General features: G+C 35.3%; 1 protein-coding gene across 1 annotated transcript in view; it reads left to right on the top strand.

Moving 5' to 3' along the window:
- Nucleotides 1-23,109, top strand: part of LOC149571509 (Ubiquitin-like superfamily protein) — a 109,306-nt gene that overhangs the window by 52,219 nt on the left and 33,978 nt on the right. The window contains exon 4 of the mRNA XM_089813017.1: nucleotides 3,580-3,728. Within this exon, the coding sequence (XP_089669143.1) occupies nucleotides 3,580-3,728 (149 nt within the window). The remainder of the gene's footprint in view (nucleotides 1-3,579; nucleotides 3,729-23,109) is intronic.

Raw genomic sequence — 23,109 nt, 5'->3', positions numbered from 1 at the left:
ACCAAGAAGCTATGGTACTATTTGAGTTCATGGTGCCAAGTCAGAGGATCACAATCAAGAACAAATTGAGTGATATGGAGAGCCTGAGCGAAAGGCTATACAATTTGAATAAGCTCGACAAACGATGATTAATGGCACAATGGGCTACTAAAGTATCTTGGCTCAGGCCAGGCCAACTTGTACTGAAGTATAATGGGCACAATGAGATTAAACCGGACAAGTTCAAGGTCAACTGGGTCGGACCCTACAAAGTGTGAAGTTGGCGATAATGAAGCAATCAAATTATGGGCCTTAGATGAGAAAGAAATCGCTGATTTAGTTAATGGTTCAAAACTCAAAATTTACCATCAAAGACATGAAGGATAGAGAGATGACGACTCACGAGGTAACTTAGATTTAGGAAACACTTAAAAAAAACACAAAAACAAAAATTTAAAAAAAATGAACAAAAAAACAAAAATAAAAAACAAAAACTATAGTATAAAATTTTACAAAATGAAGTAAATAAACAGGGGCCGTATGAGCACATTTAAGTCTATTCCATATGGCATTGATAAAGTATCCGAAGCATTGAAGTACTCGAAGCATTGTCAAAGTACTCGAAGCGTTGACTAAGTATTCGAAGCATTGCCAAAATACTCGAAGCATTGAAGTACTCGAAGCATTGACATAGTACCCGAAGCAATGACAAATTACTTGAAGCAATGACATAAGTACCTGAAGCATTGGCACAACAACCAAGCATTGACAAACTACTTGAAGTGTTGGGATAACTGAAGCAACACAAAGTACCTGAGGCACATATGTATAAAACTATAGTATAAAATTTTACAAAATGAAGTAAATAAACTGGGGCCGTATGAGCACATTTAAGTCTATTCCATATGGCATTGATAAAGTATCTGAAGCATTGAAGTACTCGAAGCATTGTCAAAGTACTCGAAGCATTGACAAAGTATTCGAAGCATTGCCAAAATACTCGAAGCATTGAAGTACCCGAAGCATCGACATAGTACCCGAAGCAATGACAAATTACCCGAAGCAATGACATAAGTACTTGAAGCATTGGCACAACAACCAAGCATTGACAAACTACCTGAAGCGTTGGGATAACTGAAGCAACACAAAGTACTTGAGGCACATATGTATGACATCGTACGGTAATATGGAGTGTGCAAAACTGTTGAAGATACATTGTTATTGAAATAGGGAGTCATGCTAGAGACCATACGGATATGTGAAGTCCATTAAGAGAAGCCAATCTAGCATACCATACAAGCCAAATGGAAAGTTGGGTAGTATCGTATGGTGTAGGGACGAAAGATCATGCAATGGGGGATAGTACCGTACTGTATGCCTAAGACATTGCAAGGGTATCGTACGACATGCCTGCAAGTAGATAGTTCGAGCAAGAACAAGCATTTTGAAGCCGTATGACAGCTTTGGGATTGCATACAGTTATCATTGGGGCTCAGTTAGCATATGGTATCCATCAAATGGCATTGCTAAGGCACATAAACACTGTTGATTCTACACGAAGATAAAATGGAGATGAAATCATTTGCCACTGTATGATAGTGGAACCACAATGCAAGTAAAATAGACAATCCGTATGGCTTACGCTAGAAGGGCACATCAACGAATTTATGGTATTGTTCACCATGCTAGGCAAGCAACATCAACAGCATACAACGAGTTAGCTGTATGACATTCTTAGGGAGAAAAGAATAAGTGGAGTCGGAGTGGGCAGTACTCATTGCTCAGTTAGAGGTAGTAAAACTGGAGAAGGAATAAGAGAGAACGACATTTCTCACTCAGCTCGAGATAGTAAAGAATGAGAAGAGTTTGCTAGAGAAAGAGTGTGTAGCCAAAGAGACAAAACTTGGGAGTATTGCTGATATGATGCAGGCAGCACTTGAGATTCAGATGCATGCTGAGGACAACTTGAAGATGAGGACAAAGTAGGTGCGAGAGTTACTGGCGCAGCTGCGGATTTGAGCATCCACACCTCCAGGGACGCACCTTCCTTCCTCCTAGTTTCTGTTTTAATGTATTGTATATAGTAGTCTTGTCTCCATTTTTGTATGTCGTCCGGAGATAATTTTTCTTTTGGGGGGGGGGGGATGATGTTGTCGGTAAAAGTGTTATGCCATCGATATTAGTTAAGATGTTAGTTAGTATCCAAAGGGTGTTCCTTTATGACACGACGGTTCGGTCGCGCCCCTTCGGATTCTATATATGTAACTCTCCCTTGAGAGAAAAGTCATTCAGTATTATCGATTCATGTTCTATCTTGTACTTGCATATGATATACCGAAGCATGGAAACATTAATGAAGAATATGTCTGATTCCTGAAGCATTGCATTTATTTCTTATTTCTGTTACCGTAATATGCATTATTCTAATTTACCCTGTACGGTAAACATGAAGTAGATCTAATGCTACTCTACAGTTTCTAGGGGCTGCACCATTTCGAGGCAGTGCTGTGCATCTTCAACAGGACCTAGGAAATCAGAAACAGCAGTCTGGAAGGATTTCAAACAAGAAGAAATAATTTTGGGAAGTTTTCTTGGGTGGTCATGCAATATTAGGTGCATTTACAGCTGCCATACAATAGCAAAAACCCTAGCCACAAAGCTGTATGGTTTATATCATTAGCGCAATAAACTTTTCAAGTTTCTGGAAACTACTTATTGGCATTGTAGACAGCTGTTCTGATTTTTCTTTAAATAGATAAATTATGCCAAGGGGTTTAAGCAATTTTCTGCCCACTGACTTTGCAGCAGTTAGGGTTTATTTAAATATTTTCAAAATCAGAAATTTACAATTTCATAATTGAAAAGTGGCTGTTGAGTTTCATTGAAAAACAGAAATTAAATCAGGGTTTTCCCATTACACTATGTGGGACATTACGTGGTTGTTTCCTGTTTACTTTGATTGCGGTAGTTGAAATTTATTTTAGTATCTCTTGACTTGCAGTTGTAGCTTGACTCTCTCTCACGTACATTGACAAGTTAGGCTACTCATCCACAATAACGTGATTCTTTCCTTCATTCTTGACTTTGTGGTGCTCCATTAACAATTTGACTTATCCTATGTTTATTTAGATGGTAAAATGCATTCTAATAGTAATGTAAGTGGTGTGGAGCATTACAAGCCTTAAAATCCCTCCCTCAATGGCAGAAAAAATGTTGAAAACCTTACTGCCATAGAAAGTGCATTTTATTATTATCAATAAATGTTGAAAACCTTACTGCCATAGAAAGCCTTGATAATTTCCTTACATAAGGAAATTTACATGTTTATTTCAGATCAGAACCACCATTGTAGAGGAAACTGAATCTGTCCATAATGACTGAAAAAATAAAGCGTTCTGGACTCACACCAGATAAAATACATAATCTTATAGAAAGTGCATTTTAGTTTCAAATGGAGTAATCTATATATAATTGTTGTTTGGTCGTCTGTTATTCTGAATGGCAGGAATTTTTTTATTTTGACTAATTATTTATTCTTAACTTTTAAAGAGAAACAAATATACTTTCCACGATGAATAATTTCCAAAAAATTGTGTACAGGGCAGAGAAGAAGTCATTATAAAATCCACGCCAAATGCAAATGCCAATAATGCCACTGAAACAGAAGAAGATTGGTTACCCCCTCCACCTAAAAGCACTAAAGTTGTGCCTATTTCTGCGGTTGACGAGTCAACGTTGGGTGAGTTGAGGTATGCAGAGTTTTTGGCTAAAGTCAAATATGAACTACATGTAAGTGTTGGTACTAAGCATTTTTCCTATTGACTGATATTCATCTTGTATAGTCTTTCCTAGTTATGATACATGTTAGTCTGGTTGCTGTATACAGCAGATACAAACAATGATTAAGCTTGAATCAGAACAAACGTAATGAAAACATATTACTATCAATTCTGATTTTCTCTTTTGTGTGTCCTCTACTTGCTTATTTGAAGAACACAACTGTTCTGCAAATTGTTATTTGTTAGAATTATGATTTACTCTTTTCTCAAATATATTTAAATAAAGGTGCAGATTGAAGCGGTATCTTTTTAGAGGATTTCATTATGGTATTTCTATTGTGCTTTGATAATTCCTATATATATATATATTAAATTAATGGCTAATAAACTTTTTAATGTGACCGGTGATGTTGGCATGACCATATTTTCCATTCCATCCAAGATGGCAAAACAGAGTGTAGAATCTTTTCAAGGATTAGACTGATCTATCAAATCGGATCAATCAAGGATCCATGGATATTAAAATATTATTTTTCATCTAAGCTAAATGTCCAATTGCTAGAATGGCAAGCTCTTCGGCTCCACATGAGATGCTTTTGACCTAAAGCTATGAATCAATGAGGTGACAAATGTGGGACCTGATCCCTATACTTTCACTTGTTCAAACCTGTGGTGTCAGTGGCCCAAGGAAGGCACAAGGCATATGAGTGTAGTGACCCAGCAAGGGTTTGAACCTTGATGGCCACTTCCAATAATGTGTTTAAACTGCAACACTACACATCTTAATACATTTTTTCAATATTTATCATTAATATTTAACATGTTGAAATATGAATCTAATTGGGTATAGATTTTTGAGCTACAAATATGTATAAATTCATGATTATATATCTTTTGTATGGACATCGCAGTAATGTACCTTTACCTGATTCCAATTCAGTAACATAGATTATTAATATTGTATATATATTATATAATAAAAATTATATATGTTGTCGATAGTCTAATGGCTTATTATTACTACTTTATATAATAAATAATATATATTAATATTGTGTATATAATTAGCTATGATTCTTATATGTTTTTTGTATAGACATACCCAAACATATTTAGCTCCTCCCAAAAAAAATTCCTGCGCTGGCGTATCCTACCCTTGTACATGTACCTGATTTGCCAACTTAGCTGTTGACAATATGCTGAAGGATGTTGTGTTTAATTTGATGCCTCAACTAAGTTTGCGAATCGAGATTTCAATTTCCATTTCTCAAACATGCTTGTTTGTTCTGGGAAGGTTAAAAGTATTTGTTGCTGGAATGAAATGTATTGTTGTCACAATTCTGATAACTAAGGAGGGCAGTTTTTAAAATTTTTCTTTAGTCTGGAAAATAATGTGCAAGCTTAAATTTTGCAACTTTCAGAGACCTTCTCAGAGACTGCTATGAGGATTAAATAGTGCGGAGATGAGCAATACTCTTGCATAAGCTCTCACAAACTCATTGAGAACCAAATGGAGAATCATCAATGCTGAGGAAATATTTTGGGGTAGGTTACAAACTTGTTACATGTCCACAGCAATCAATCAAAATGTTGAATTTCTCTAGTTTTTTGTGTAAAGTAATGAAACTCTTGCTCTCATAGGAAATGCTTTATAGATATTCCGTTTTGTTTAGGTTGATGAAGACATTGGATAAAGATAGCATAAAGAAAATTCTGTTCAGATTTTGCTCTCTCTTTATATATCAACCTCCCTAACTGGATATTAGGGATGGTAAAAGAAGCCTAAAGTCAGTTCTGGTACCAGTCTATACAAATTGCATAATGAAGTGGGTTAAAATGCAATCAAGTGTTGGTGTCTCTTTGTTATTAAGAGATGGGAGGGATGATGTGTTAAATCATTTGAGGATGCTCTCGTGATCTTACAACTCTTATAATCCAGCAATCATGTCATTTTTAATGAGGTTGATTGTATTGAAATAAAATGAAGAACATATTCATCTGGCCCCAAGGTTTCATCCATTTTTACAAGGAATGGAACTTTTGCCAATACCTCCTTGTGAGTTTGGGAGTTGAGACCATTGAGGTCTTGTTTTAAGAACATTAAAAAAGCCTCCATTTAATTTCAGCAAGCTTTTTAGGAATCATTTTAAAATTTTTATCTCACAAGGTTGGAAACGTAAATGATTGTTACCATTCTTGCATCCCTATAGGACTCAATGATAGTCCTGCTTCCATTTAGGGTTTTCTTATCAAATTTTATTTGATATGCTTTTCTGTGTGCAACAGTGTATTGATGAAAGAATTTGTTACTGCACTTTCCTATTGGAAGTCATTTGACTTGACTTTTCTTTTTTAGATTTACATTTTCCTTGTAGGTCCAAAGTAGCTTTCTTCTTTAGGAAATTGTCATAATTGGTTACTTCTAACTGAAAAGAATATTAAACATCTTGAATTCATTTATCTACTGATTTGTTTTGCTCAAAGGTGTTGTCTTAGGTTTCCTTGTTCCATTGCCTTAAGTTCATCTTGGCGGATCCAACTTTCTACCAAATTTGAACATCTTTTATTTGTCCTTGAGATCTCTGCTTTCCACTGTTCTTAAACTTGCAATACAGATGGAGGAGCTACTCTACCTAAATTTTGTAAGGCTACTTTTCTCGGATAAAGAGCACTCCTTGATTAAGGGTATGGTAATGGGCTGAACCCCTACTCTAGAAACAGAAAATTCTAAATCCAAAATTTCTAGAAAAAGTGAGTAGCTAAGAACTCTATCTGGCCCCTTACCAATTAAGTTCTTAGTCATTCTTTTATTGTGCCATGTAAATTTTTTATTTCTAGAATTTCTCTCACTGGACACTCCTTGGCTGCTCTCTTTAAAGGAGACCATCACTATTATGCCCCTTTTCAAATGCTTAAAAAATTAACACAATTGTTTAACTTTTTTCATATTTAACAGGCAGCTTGATAATATTATATAATTGATTTAAAAACTGTGTTTGAATTTTGAACCAAATTTCCTAGACTCGGAACCGGCCCTAACTTGGCACGGGTAACTTGACTTGTGAATCGACTCAGAGTGGGCAAAGTGATAAAACCCTAGAAATTTTTATGAAGATTTACCCTTGCCTTCACCCTTTTGCTATTATATATTGAAATTGGCAAGGATGACCTGGCTCGTTGTACCGGACCCAATAGGGCTGACCCAATTCGCTGACCCCAGGATACTCGCTGGACTTGTGGAGAGTCTCAGAACTATGGTTTGAACACTTCATTATAAACAGCTTATTCATAAACACTGTGCAGGGAAATTTTAATCCCAAGGCTCATTTTGGAAAGGTTTAATTGCAAAAAGGTGATCCGTGGTTTCATTTGGCATTCTTCCATCCTGATTGATGGTATAAAAAGAGGCACCATTGATCCAAGGAATGCACCCATGAAGGATTGAGAAAGGGAATGATCAATGAAAATAAGGAGAAATAAAATTGAATTGAAAACTGATCTAATATTAGCAGCAGTGCTAATTAAGGGATAAAGCTGGCGAGGAGAAATATAGATCCATACATGTGTGAGCATTATTTGTAACACATGCAAAAATTGTTGACCTTCACAAGTAACCTAAGTGGTCTTTTCATTATAGAACATGTAATGGAAGGTTCTAATGATAGCGCATTTTGAATTTACAGTTGTAAAGCAAGATGGTCGATCAACCTTTCGAGTTAACAAGACTCTAAGTACAATCCCCAAGATGAATGTTACGCTGTTGGGCCAAGGGGCTTTGTGTGCCTTTGGGCTTGAGATACCATCAACTATGCTACCTAGAGGTAAAATTCTATGCTTGTGGACCAAGGGGCTTTGTGTACCCTTGGGATTGAGGTGCCATCAAGCATGCCACCCATTATGGGTTACACTGTTAGAGTGGGGGTTGTGCACTAAAAGATCGACCTTTCAATGCCCGATACAACCACTCAACTAATAGTACACAAGAGGCGGTTAAGTCCTTGTCACGAATCCTGAGGGGAGCGCTGAACAAATTTTCAACAATCTCCCTCTTAGCATTACTTGAGGGTTTGAGGGTTTGAACCTGTGAGCAAGCTTTGATACCGCTTGTTAGAGTGGGTCTGCCATTGCACCAAAAGACTGATCTTTCAATGCCCGATACAACCACTCAACTTATAGTACAAAGGAGATAGTTAAGCCCTTGTCACGAATCCTGAGGGGAGCGCTAAACAAATTTCCAACATACACCTCTTCGGCTAGGAGGCTTATTAGTGCTCGTGGGCCTAACCAAGGAGGATAGAGCATCTTCAAGGTGAACTGAGGGATGGAAGGGCAGCCCACCTTCCATGCTCTTGCAGTACAAGGGTGATCGACCTTGAGACTATGGTTTGTAAATATTTCAAGGAATTTCTAATGAGACTATTATACAGACCTACTTTGAAAAGAAAATGACATATTGAATTTCAATATGAGTGATGTTTGTGAATGCAATGTTGTTTGCTAATGATTAATAGGATAGGTGATAATATGGCCTATGGTATAATGTCAATTTTCAGTGACGCAGGACCTAGGCCAGGTTTTCTCTTATAGGAGGCACGTCAATCAGTAAATTTGTATTCTTAAATTTTCTTTATTTCGTATTCTAATCGAGTTTGTGGTTTTAAGGAAAAATATAGTAATATTCCCAAAGGTAACATTATAATTGTAATTAGAGCCTTGTTCTTGCACGCCTGTAGGTTGAAGAGATCATTCTAATCTATAACGGACATGTTTAGCATCTACTCTAGATAACATAAATGTTTATCTTCAGACGCAAGTAATTAAGGAACAATAGTCATTTACCTATAATGTGTCCTCTTAAGCAAAACAAAGCTCTTTAATCAATCGACAACTTATTAACATATTTCATTTGATAAAGAATATCTACGAGAAGACATTTGATGATGATGACATACCTTATTCATTCATTCAGAAAATCGAAAGTACTTGTTTCTTTGGAAAATTTATCACAATAGACCATCCTTTATTTAATAAAAAGTATATCAGAATTTAGATATATGTTACCTTATACCCCAGATAGAGTGGTTGAGCCTTGACACACCTCATCAAAGTATCCCCAAGCACGAGTCCAATTGATGGGAAGATGACTCGAAATCCTGGAACTCTTAGCTTTGCAATGTATTTAAAATGTTCATAAAATAGAACAAGTCTAGGAAGAATAGTGAAAAGTAGGAGCCAAGCAAAATAAGAAAAGTAATCCTAGCCAACCAATTACCTATTGTGATCTTTCAACACCATTGCCCCATTTCAAATGGGCACTCCCTCTTTTCTCTTTTGCTGTCAGTAGGTGCTAGAATTGGAGTACATTGGCAGCATTTTGAAGTCCAAGTCTCGGGTTAGCCTAGGGCTTGAGGTAGTTGGGAGCATTCAAGTTTTATAATCAAATTAAAACCTTAGGCCTGTTGTGATGTTCAAAACTAATAAGGGAAAATAGGAAGTTGAGATTAACCACAAAGAAAATAGTGTATGGGCAATTCATGAAACATATGAAACAAGGTAAATTGGGTTGAGCTTGAGAGGGCTTAACAAATTCCAATTCAAACTCAATACTGATCCAAGAATTATCAAGAGCAATAAATTTTCATCAAGTTGGTGTGAACAATCAAGGGATTTGTGAAGTTTGAGTTCAAGATGATAAAGTGAGATAAGATAAGATAAGATAATAATGCTAATGTCCAACAAAAGACCACAAAAGGTCTATGGGACTGAGAGTTTACAATAAGACAGCTGACAATGACAAGAGCACCAAACGATGTCCGAGAAAGAGAAAACAACAATAAACATGAAACATGGTATTTATAGCGATAAGTGGGAAGTGGAGATCAACCTTCAAGAGGTCAAATTCCATGACAAAGAGATCAACCTTCAAGAGGTCAAATTCCATGACAAAGAAATCAACCTTCATGAGGTCAAATTCCATGGCAAAATTCGCTCAACAACATGCCCAATTTCAAGTGGCGAAAATCATGTTTGAGCCAAAGGAACAGGGCAAGAACCAAGTAAGGCAATGAGATTGCCAAATAACATGGTGAATTCTAACTTGATTTCATGGCATTTGCCCATCCTCTTGTCATTCTGAAAATTCTCAAGGTTCTTTGCCCCATCACAGGATAATTTCCGGAAATTGTCGAGGTGATCTTGCACCATAACAAGGAAATTTCCAAAAATTCTCAAGGTACTTTACCCTATCACAAGGTAATTTCTGAAAGTTCTCAAGGTGATTCTGCCCCATAGCAAGGAAATTTTAGGAAATCCTAAAGGTACTTTTCCTCATCACAAGGTAATTTCTGCAAATCACATAATGCATTTTGCCCAGTCCTTATGGGATTTTTGAAAGAACATTTCATGCTTTTCCCAATGAAGGGGAGATTTCTGCTCGTAGACCACAATCTTGCCCCATCCTTATGCCAATTCCGATTTGCATCCAAGTAGTGCTATTGTGCTTACTTGGGTGCTGCTGCCTTTACCTCCAGTAATGGGTTTCAATCTCTACCCTTATGACAATTGCAAAATCCCCATCATTATTTTTCCCAATACACACCGAAAATCCGCACCTAGAAAATACCTTTGCCCAATCAGTTTGCAATTTCCCAAAAATCACCTATGCACTTGTCCAATACACTCTTGATTTCTGACTAGCCTTCATTTCTTTGGCGAATAAGCATGTCATCTCCAAAAAAATAAGTGACTTTGCTCGACTAGGGCCTGATTTTTGAAAATGGGCATGTACTTAACCTAACGAGTAGGTGCTTTCATGTACTTAACCCAACGAGTAGGTGCTTTCCAAAACTCACTATGCATTCGCCCAATTAGCGTATAATTTGAATGAAATTAATATTTGACCAAATGCAAGTTAAGAAAGTTGGCTTGAGGGCAATGGAGACATGCCTCTTCACCGAAGAACTTAAATAAGGAAAACTTCATTTCAACATCACTGCAATTCAAAAATAGAAGTAGATTGATTCAAAAAGAGGATTGGTTTTACTTATCAAGAAACTTGCAGACCCAAGATTGTTAAATTCAGAAAATTTGAGCTCCATGTCAGCAAGGTATGGGATATTGGTAGTGATGGGGGAGGGGGGGTTGGGGTGCGTAGGTATGTTAGGGACATTTTCATCAAGGTTTGTAGGCTGAAGTTCACATTTTGTTTGGTAGATATAATCAGTTGATAAGTAGGAGATATAATCAGTAGATATAATCAGATTTTTAAAAGCAAGACCATTAATTGAAATAAAAAAGAAAGATTTCATTAGGATCTTGGTTTCTTAGTACTAACATCTAGATGATATATATGTGACAAGTGTTGTTGCCTTGTAGAGTGGAGATGTTAGGAGCCAATGATGGATTGAGTTCAAGGCAACAGAGGCAGGTTGAAATGAAGCATGCCTCCAAGTATCGACAAGTTACAAGTCATTCATCATGTCATTATCAAGCCCAAAAGATGAAGGTTTACAAGATCAAGATACAAGTCAAGGTGCAAGTTTTAGTTGCCAAGTTTAAATTCCAAAGCTAAGTCATGGAAAGAATATGAACAAGTTAACAAGTGAAGGAGGACCATTGCAAAATTGAATTTCTTTATCCAAGTTCAATTGAAAGATCAAACTACATGGAGCACTTGCATCACTTATACAACTGCAAGGCCAAGGGTGGGACATCAAGATGACATTGAGATTTTAAGTACAAGTGCAAGTTTAGGGTCAAAAGAATGAGAAGATTTCCAAGAGATGGAGAATTCATAAAGATGAAACAATTTGGTAACATGAGCCATCATAATTGAGGGCTTCACAATGTTAAGCATCAAGCAATATTTTCCCATCATCTAGAATTAATCAAGTTTATGAGATAAGCATGCTAAGGTGGTGCCCACTTATCTCCAAACAATCATGTCACACCGAGTGTTTTGAGTGGGAGAGCTTAATAATATTATGTCCAAATTCTTTGAACATACATAAGGATAAAAAATCAAAGGAAACTATCTTATAAGGGAAGATTTGTTGTAAGTTTACATGGCATTTTCTCATTGGATTAATTGTGCCTTTTTTATAAGTTCTACCTTACCCATTTTCTTATTGGCCTACAAGGTGGTGCTTTGATTTAATTGGGTTAACATTTAATTTTTGTTAGTGGTAGTTATGCGAATCTTAATTAGGTCTTTGTTGGACAAATCATTGTACTTGAATCCTCTACAAAGGCCAAGTCAAATCATTTGGAAGGGGGAGACTTGGAGAGATTGTTGTAATGGTATTGCCAAATTTTTCTTAATTCATTGTTGGTCTCCATGGTGGATTACTTGTATCATTTTGGAGTATTGCATGGTTTCTACGTTTCCTCAAGTGTAATATTAATCCACATAGCCTTACTTAGGGTTTCTATAACCATAGCTACAAATATCAAGTGGCTAATCCAATTAGAAACTTACATTGCCTTCACAGGTCAATAAGAAAATATATTAGGCGTAGCCAGTTGGTAAGATGTACCAACAAATGGGCTAATTTACAATATTTTGCGGGATGATGAGAAGAGAGGTAAGTACAAGCCTGTAGAAGAGGAAAACTTTTAGAAGAAACCAGCATTTAATGGACCAATAAGATGGTGCTACTTGTATTTACACTTAGCCATCTCCAGGAATATTCTTTTGTTTATCCCTTTTCTCTCTTGGCACATTCAATGGATCTAGAGTCTAGACACAATATATGGAGTTCTTCCATTAGGACACTTGGCATGTTCTCATTTGGTTGAGGAAATGGCTGCCACCTCAGCATGTGCACCCTATAAACTTGATAAATACACCCTCTCCACTTTTGATGATGGGAGACATTGTTGAGTCCTCAATTGTTATGGCTTATATTTTCCAATTGCTTTATCTTCTTGCATTTTCTTCATCTTCTTTACTTTTTTGAAATCTTTTCTTTGGTTCTTGTCTTGATTCATGCCCTCTTGTGGTGTCTTCAAAACTTGATGATGTCTTGTACTTGTAGAAATGATATAACTGTGGCACTTGGATGGAAATTCAAGTTTGATAAGCTTCTTGATTTTCTTATAACCTGAAGTATTATGTTGCATTTTCCCTAGAAATTGGTCTGGGATTTGTATTTGCATCTTTACTTGATCTTCAATTTTCAAGCCTTACCTTTCAATGCTCATCCTCCTTTTAGCCTTGCAAAACAACATTATATTGTCAAATTTTTGCATTTCACTTCTCAAAGTACAATCTACATTCAAAGTTTTTCAATTCAGATCTTTCTGAGATTATGCCTTGGATTCATTAGGATCCCTTCACTGCTTCAAGTCTGATTTCAATTGTTTGCAATATCTCCCACAAACTTGATTTGGTAGCCTAAAGTCCATTCCTTTGATTGAATTTGATTTGTAATTAACATAGGGAAAATTGTCCATTTTTCGGACTCCTATGATTTCGACCTTCCACAATTATTGGGTTCCTACTATTTCAGGTTCCTACAAATTCAACTTTCTACAATCTCGGATTTGGGCAAGTACTTGGGCTATTTTGGCTTGGTTTTGTATGGCCTACAAATGTTAAGGAATAAGGATCAGATCATTGATAGAGTTTTATTTTTATTTACTTTGATATGAATACTGGAATCTCTTTCTGAATATCCTTACTGACGTGGGCTGTCAAACTGTAAGTATATATATGCATGCTTTGAATATAAAATGCAAATGTATAAGTTGGAGACTACTGCAATTTGTAGCAACACTGATTATTTCTGTGTGTTCCAAGTGAAGAGCACACGATTATACTTGGGGTGGGGGGGGCGTGAATCAGTATAATAACAATTTTGCCAATTTAAAACTTTGATCCAAACAATAACTTCAAATGCTGAAATAAACAATTATCCACATGAACACAATGACACGATGATTTACATGGAAACCCAATGCGGGAGAAAACCACAGCAAGTAAATTCTTTCTTATATAAATAGTTCTTTTACAAATTGGTTTGTAGGCTCCAACCTACTAGAGGCTACGACCTATATGTTTATGAGCACCGATTTATTGGAAGCTCCAACTCCTACACTTGCAGGCTCTGACCCATTGGAAGCACCAAGCCCCACTTTGTCTTCGTGAGCACTGACCCACTACGCACAAACTTATTTTCCACCTTGACAATGTTGCTTACTTAACTGATGATGGAAAGTCAAATCTCTACTTCAAATCTGCACATCCTTTTTATAATTTGCATCTGTTTCTTCTAAATCTGCATATATGATTCATAAATATATCTTTTATATCTGTCCCCAATCTGGATTATATTGTACTTCTTTTTATCTCATCTATTCAACATATATTATATGTCAGATATTTCATTCTATATTGTATTTTTACTTTTCTTTTCACTATTCATTTTCTCTTATTCTTTAACCGCAGACTTACATCTCTTACTTTTTGTATATATTTTCTTAATATATATCCTTCAATCGATATATAATTTTGAACTCCTCACTCTTCTTTACTAACTCCGATTAAATATATATCAGATTAGAAGTATCTGAATATATTTATTTCTGCTCCTCTCTGCCAAGCTTCTCAAGCTGCTCTCTTCCTCATAAAAATAATCGTCATTTATATCTTCACTTGTCTGAAGCTGTGACTTTTCAAAATGAGAAGTCATGTCTCTTTGTTAAACTAAGCCAAAATAAATTGCACCTTTTCGTGATCATAGTCTCACCAAATTTTTTTAACAAAACATTATTATTCATGACTAGTGGCTTTAACAAGGCTTGGATTAGATTTCGCACACTATGCTCCTTACACAAATCAATCTTCGAATCTCCAGATGTCACCGCCTGTTCTGCTGTTGTCATTTTATTTCATGTCGGGATTATCTGAATAATTCACGACAGCAGTGATCTTTGTATATAAATCCATTTTATTTTTCTGTGGTCAAACGTTATCCCTGAAGACTTTATCGCTGCCTGGGCAATATTATCATTTTAAAATGATTTTTGAATAACGATCATTCTTTATTATATAATTGCTAGCTTTACAACAAAAACATGATTGCTGTCATCACCATAATTTCGTCTCCATTTCAAAAATCTATTTTCTGAAGATTACTTGGCAATTTGAATGAGGTGCTGATAAGTTCTGACGTGTCAGTTGAATATGACAAAAATCGTCTTATACAATTTTTCTCTTCTGTATGAAACTGAGCCTACTCCTTTTTCGATTTGTCTTGTCCCATTTTTTTCGTCCTTCTGCTATTTGTCTTCCTTTGTCTTTTGACTTATCTTTGAATAAGACAAAACAGATTTTGCTTTTTATGGAATATAAAATAAATTGCTTCTGTAATGTTTCATGTTTTAACAATGCATATTTTAACTTACCGCTGTTTGTCTATGTTTCCCTTAATTGCTATTGTGGACGTGTATGATTTGGCACCGTCTTCAAGGTTTCTTCATTATAAATTTTCTCCTTATACTCCAACGGACCTCTACTTACTTCAGTTTACTTGTTACCTGTTTACTTCACGCTGACTGGGAAATAGATTTTATTTTGTCTATTGCTTTTATTTCATAATGATATCCTCTTTAGAAACTTCCGTCAGTATGGAATACTTGGCAACGTTCTTATTTGTTTCTATATCATTGTTGTTATATGATGTGTGACTAAGACTCACACTACATACGTCTGACTTGAAATTTATATCTCTTTTAATAATTATCTCTTAATATCAAATATCTATGCTGCTATATCTAAACTGTATAAACTTCGCTACAAAGTTCTGATGCTTTGTCATTCCTTACTTAATTCTGACTGCGCTATCATCCATGACTATTGTGTTGGTCTCCTTCATTTTTACTAAATCTTTTCATTCAATACCTTTGTTTGTATATGCCATTTCTTCATACTACTTTCATCCATATATATTTCTGAATATTAGCACTGTAGTATATATTTCTGAATATTTTTTATGATTAACAATGTTGTAAATACTGCTGCATGTTAATTTATAATGCTCTGCCTTCTTATATACCACTGATTCTGTTTGGACTGTTGTACGCTCATTAAACTGTAAGTCACCTTCATATTCTTCAACCTGTTCCTTTGACATTGATGATGCTAAGTTTTGTTCATCTTTGACATCAATGACAATATTTTCATCACCAAGTGCTTGGGCAGATCTCAATATGTGTGTGTGTGTGTGTGTGTGTGTGTGTGCCAGAGATGTGCCAATGAGGCATATCTCATGTAGAGACATGTCTCTACGTGACCTTAGTCCATGTAGAGACATGTCTCTATATGAGACATTCCCATGACTGCCTTACAAATCGATTTATAACAAATATCATAACTAGAAGATGCTGTTTCACGGCAGTGATAATTGCTGTTGGTAAGGAGTCACTTAAACAAGGAATGCGATCCTTTGTTACTGCCAACGTAATCATCGAATGTTATGAAATCATTTCACACAGTCATAAACATATGGATACCATTAAATCGATAACAATATTGATCAATTTGTATGATATCGATACCATTAAAGCGATATACAAATAAGATAACAGCATGGATCAATTATCATTGATTAAAGTTAATTAAATATTGTTCATCCATATATATATATATTATAAGTGTAGAGTCTCTTTAATTTTGTCTCTCTCTTCCGTAGATTTACTTCATTTCTAAGTCACTCTTCTTCTATGTTTCCATAGTCTCTCTTTATTCAATATGGAAACTCTCTTTCTTTCTTCAGAATGTTTCTATTTCTCTCTTTGTTCATTGTAGAAACATTCTTGTGTATACTTAGTATATATAGATCATTCATGACCTCTGTTTAATAACACATTTATTATTTTACCATAATATGGTATTAGAGCTATTTTTTTCGAAAAATAATAATTTTATTACTAAATTTTTCTGAGTTATTTTTTGAAATAGGTTTTGAAAATCTTTAAGTTCTTCATGAAAATTTAGACTCAAGATTTTCAACATCCTTTTCTTTTGGATGTTCAAAAATCTATTTGTAGGGATATATTCTAAAATCCGTCTAGGGTTTCTATGTATTTTTTTCTTTGGGTGGCTTTCCTCCTACAATTCATACATCATCTGCTTTTCCCGTACCCGTATGACCAGCTTCCTTTAAAAGACAGTTGGCTTTTTGGGCCTGCATTTGGCCTTTTTTTTGTGAGTTTGTTTTTTCAGCAAATGTGTGAGCTTTCATGATTGTCTTTGGTTCCTACACTTTTTGCTAGGGTTTATATCCTTTAGATCAAGCTGAAATTATATCTTAATTCTAGATCTCAATTGGGTTGGTCTTCGTTTTTTCTGGGTGCATTGTTTTCTGTGCCTCAATTTTTGAGCCAATGGATTCAAAATCTAATTCCAGATTATTTTTGGGTTTTTCATGCTTTCGTTTGGGTGTCCTTTCATTTTTATGGATCTCTCATCAATTTGCCTCAAAGTTTGTGCCTTTTCAGATATTCACGTCATGGCATCTCTCACCAATCTTCTCTTGGAAGGCAGTCAATGATTTAACAGAAAGAACTACAACACCTCGAAGCAAGGAATGATGACAATCTTCAAGTACTGTCCCTTGAGGCGATTGTTCTGAGTATTGAGACTCGTCCTACCACAGTCAATGCTACCAAAGACCAATATCACAGAACATGCAGAGCTCACTGATCACCTTGAGTCTGCCATTTACGCCTTATGAAGATTCTCCTACAATTTTTTTTTGAAGTTGATTTACCATTAAGGGAGGGTATTAGAGTAAAATCTGTCTAATTTTGTTTCTCTCTTGTGTAGATTAATTTCCATTTCTAATGGTCACTCTTCTTCTATGTTTACATATGCTTTCTCTGTTTAATATGAAAACTTTCTCCTTGTCTCTTCAGGATGTTTCTATTTCTCTCTCTTTGTTCATTATAGAAACATTCTTGTGTATACTTGTATATATAGAATTCACTATCTCTGTGTAATAACAGATTCATGATTTTACCATTATATATATATATATATAATTACTTCTTCAAGTATATATATGTATGCAAGCATGCATGTATGTATATATAGATATATATTCTAATAAACATTAATCAACGATAATAATGTTCTTCAAGATCAATATACTGGTAAATTTTTTTATTTCATTGATCAAACTTATTTGACTGAAGCTACAACATTAACAACAAAACCCCAAGCAGCATATGACCATTAACCTAGGTAGACTTGATTAAAAATGAAAAGAAATAAAAATCAATTTATTAATTAAAATCACCTCCTTTTTATTAATAAAATCACTACTCCATCATACAAAACTTGCACCCTATCATTCCCTAACAAGGCAAACACCATCATTGGTAAATAATTGTGAAATTCTAAATGGTAATTTTTGTATAGGAACTTAGACTTAAAAAATCATGACAAACTTGCTATCATGAAAAGAAATAAAAATCAATTTATCAATCTTTTATCAATCCTTTTTCAACTATCCGGTTACTAGGAAACATACTCGAAATGGAAGAAACCATGAATTGAGCTACGAACCTAAATGCCCAACTACTCACTTGTGTGCAAATGTGGTCATTCCTCCCTTGGTAAGAATGTGGAAATTTTTTTAAATGCATTATAATTTGTTTTATTATAAGCATACTCCAAAAGTACCTTGGATAGAGCCTCCTTGCTCGTTAGGCGCACATAGCCCCAACGAGGTTATCGCTTTGGTTCTATCACGAACATTGCTCTACTTTGGTGAATTTATGACTAGCACTAGTGGAAATATTCACACACACAAAGCCAAATTACCTTAGACTTATATTTCCTTTTCTCATTTGATTCAAGTTGGAGAGCCAAAACCATGGATCAATGGGTAGCATACCCATTGCCTAGACCAACTCTCTTCCCCTGTCATGAATTATATTCTTTTGATATTGCTTTTCTTATCTTTTCAAATTTTGTTTTGGTTGACAAGAAGTGAAGCTCGTAATGGGTTTGGAAAAAATCACAGTGGCATTGGAGTAGGTGTATAATTTTCACTAATTCCAACTTCACTTGTGTGGGTAAAATGTTGCAACTAAAAGACTTAGGTATCCCAGACACAACAAATAACTCCATTCAAAATTTAGCACACATTCTTTTTGTATGATGAGGTTATTAGGAATGATCTCTAGTTCAAGAGAATCTTACATAGAGATATTCAATAAATAAACCAAACGTATCTACTCGGAGAACACCATAGTGTGTTGTATGACACATTGCCTTTCTCACAAAGTGGGATCCTTGTAAACTAAACTAACCAAAGAAAACACCTAAGCTAAGAATCTAAGCAACTAACATTAAACTACTTGGGTCAAATGACTCAAAGCAGACTAACCACCTGAATCCTAAAATAATTAAAACAACTAAAATGAAACCTATGCTAACCCTCTTGAGTCAAATGGCTCAACGCAAATCTACTCTAACTGTGTACAGTAGGCCTAAGCGGACAATATTAAAAAGAGCTATATACTGACCTTATCAAATATGGTTTCTTAGGATGTTCAAGAGAAACAAGGCCTAGGTGATGGTTCTCAATCTTGTGTATCTATCCTTGTACTCCAAATTTTTTATTGCCCCATTTTCAAATTTAGGAAAATTATCGTGTACAATCAATAGATGGGGTAATTCATATGGGCCATCATCAATCCAAATGCAATTTGTCTTTCCTAGATCAGCTTAATCAAAACAATAATATTCATGATTTTCAACATTAAAAGCATGGAAAAAAATAACCTAGCATGCATTGTATTAAAATGGAACTTGCAAATTCTCTACAACTTTAGGAGGCCAAATTTGGTGATGGATCACCTGCTGGCATCAACAACAAATTCATGAGTGATCAAGGCAGGATCATTCTTGAAATGCAAAGTATGATTGTAGTACCCCCTGGAATGTTCTTCATTTTGTTCCATGGGAACATGTTGTCCTTCACTTAACATGCCTTGCACATTCTCACTGAATAACTTGAAGCTTCATCATTTGTTACAGGACTGCATATGATTATTCTTTAGGATCATCTTACAATTCTTCATGTGTATACTCATTAAACATGGTATCCTCAAAATTGATAGGAGCATCATTAAACATCTCTATGAGTTGTCCATCAAATACAATCTGAAGTGGTAATGTGTCTGGAGGTTTGAATTGATGGTGAATAATGTTACTTGCAACAATTAGTCTGTCTTGAAATGTTATTGGTAATGATTCCTTTTGTACTTCTTGCTTGAGATCTTTCAACACCACAACCCCCCCAAAGAATATGGTGGTATTGACATCTTGGGTTGCCTTGTCAAATGGCACTACATATTTGGATTCATTTGTGATATCTTGTAATTCCTTGTTTAGCACCTCTTCTTGACAATCCTCCCCTCCAAGGATATTTGGAATTCCTCGCAATTCATCCCCAAGAATCTCATTTTTGTAGCGTGAACAAATTTTTACCAAGGATCTCTTCCTCTTCAAACTTGTGGTGATCTTCTTGTAGTTCCTCATATTTCTAATTGTTTCTCTTTGCTTGTTGTCATTTCTCTTTCTCGTGTAAAACTAATTGCCTTGATTTTCTTTTCAGCACCTTCCTCTTGTGATGTAAGGCATGAAAGTTCATCTTCCACTTGATTGTCTTGGTCACTAAGCTCAATGATGCTACCTTGTAACTTATTTTCCTTGGATGGTGAAGCAACATTTCTCTTTTTTGATGTCCAACTTGGTAGCTCACTGTCATCCTCGTTTTCTTCCTTTGATGATTCCTCATACCACCCCATTTGAAACTTGACAAAGCCGATGATATCTTGGTATAAAGGACAAGTAGGTTCTGAATACAATAGTTTTTGTATACTACACCAGTGATGGTGCCCAATATTTCTATTATATTTGTTTCTTGGCTTCCTCGAAGTCCTTATTTTAAATTCATGGAGCTAACTCTTATCTCACAAATGGCACCGGTTGATGGACTGCTGAAAAATAGTTTTCTTGTTGTAATGCTAATTCCACCCTCAAAAGAAAAACCAAACAATGCATCTTCTCATGTTCACTGGTGCCATGTATTCTACGTTGTCTTGGTGCCACATGTTGAGATAATACAAGATCAAACCAAATTAGGAGAACATCAACTTTGTTGTTTGTGGTATTGTACCCATCCATTGAAAAATGTTTTTCTTTTGGATTTTTGGATTTTTATGGGATTTTCAAGTTTTATCTGTTTTTTGGATTTTTCAAATTTTCTCCTTTTTTTTGGGATTTGTTGACTTTTAAAAGAGATCCTCTATCTCAAATGTAACTTGAAAGCTCATTCTTGTTGACATCTTTATGGATGAACTTTGTTCAACACTCCTAGTACCTATTTCCATTGGCATGATGATGGAGGGTTTGGCTTACCAATAATGCTATGAATTTTAAAGTTGTTCTAAGAATGAATTCCATTTGACCTTCCTAGTGCTAATTCTTGTGGATGTTAGTTTTTTTCAACTACAACATAATCAAATAGTTAGTATCTCAAGATGAAATACCAGATCTCCTTCTTTCCCTTGAATAAGGATGGTCATATGCTAAAAAATGTAGATTATTTGTGTGATAAAATGAGAGAACCTCGAGGTTCTTTCTTAATTGTCAACTTTCACTCAATTTTAATGATGTGATGCTGGTCATTGGATACTAACTTGACTTTAACTTGTTCTATTACATCCAACCAAATATACTGCAACAAAGATAGGGTTCAGAAACTCTATCTAACTCTAAGAATGTAAAATAATGTTGATGATGGGGTGTGTCTTTGATCAATCCTCACTTTGCCATGTCAACTAGGCATAGGAGGGTGCTAGCTTCTAAGGACGAGGGACCGATTCTCACATTGTCAATAGTCATTCAAATACCCTATGAAGGTGCAGTCTAAATGAACATCTCCAATAGAAGAAACACTTGTAATTTAGGCCCAAACCCACCTTGTAATGTTACTTACAATCAACAAGTACCAAAAGGTATGGGCACTAGATTCACCACTAATCACCATTCAACAATATCTTCCATCCATCTACTTCTACTTCTATTCAACATGAAATTAAATCTAAGTGAGAGATGTAAAAAGCCATGCAATACTCCAAATGATCATGTATATCCATCATGCAAGCGCACTAATGAATAAAAAACAATTTTGGTAATACTTTGGCAATAATTCTCCAACATAACTCTCTTACACATGATTTGAGAAAACCTTTATATAGAGGCTCCTTTACAAAGAATGTGTAAGATTTAATCAGAATCAATGGACTACTTGATCCACATAAGCCCCAATTAGGGTTTCCATAGCTACAAATTTTAAATGCCAACCCAATTACAACTAGGCACCACCATGTGGGCAAATTAGAAAATTATATTGCCTTATGTGCCAATATGTAAATAGATAAGATGTACCAACAAATGGGTTAGTGAAATGATTACAATATTTTGTGGGCCAATTAGAAGAGAGGTTAGGTAGAGGCTTGTAAAGAAGCCACTTGTTAATGTTGTTGCTTCAGTCGGCTTGAATTGACCTAGAGATAATCCTTCTATGGTTATTGGTTAACCATCTATTAGACAAACCCTCATATATATATATGTGTGTGTGTGTGTTATATTAATGTTAATATTGTCTAATTGATGATTAATTTATAAATTACCATAGAGACATGTCTCTTCTATATATATTTGTATAACATTCAATTCGCATTTGGAACACACAAAAATTAGGGCAGTGTAATTACATTTGTAGAAAATAATCCTTCAAAATTAACATGGTATCAAAGCCAGGTTCTTTACAAGGCTGAGATTTTGCTTCTTAATGTGTAGTATTGATTGAAAATTGGTTTGGTTGGCTATATTTGGAGTCATTGGTCGAAGATTCCAATTGGACATGTCATTTTGTGCAAATTGTGTATGTAGGAATTGTCATTTGGGCACCCTTCTATAGCTCATAAATGTTGGGTCAGTCTGCTCCTGTATGGAAAATCCCTACTCCTGGAGACTTCAGAAACTGTGCTTAAACATTTGATTTGGAGTATATTAATCTCATTTGCCTGGTTGTGTGCATATTGTTTTCCTGCTCTACATTGGACATTATAGACAGAGATTTGTGTCCACGCATTGAAATTGGAGAACAGATGGTATGTTAAATCAGATTATCATGTTCCTCTTTAAGCAAAAAGTTATTTGGGGAAAGTGGATGAAGACAAGCTTGAATCCTCAGCTTGTCATTTTTTGTGCATTATCAGAGAGTAATACCTGTTTGGTAGGCTAAATCTAGCAAAGATGCAGATAGTC

This window comes from Cupressus sempervirens, chromosome 2 (genome assembly GCF_028749045.1).
Source record: "Cupressus sempervirens isolate cs-2001-9-10 chromosome 2, ASM2874904v1, whole genome shotgun sequence".
NCBI lineage: Eukaryota > Viridiplantae > Streptophyta > Pinopsida > Cupressales > Cupressaceae > Cupressus > Cupressus sempervirens.
This window is presented reverse-complemented; position numbering and strand designations above follow the sequence as displayed.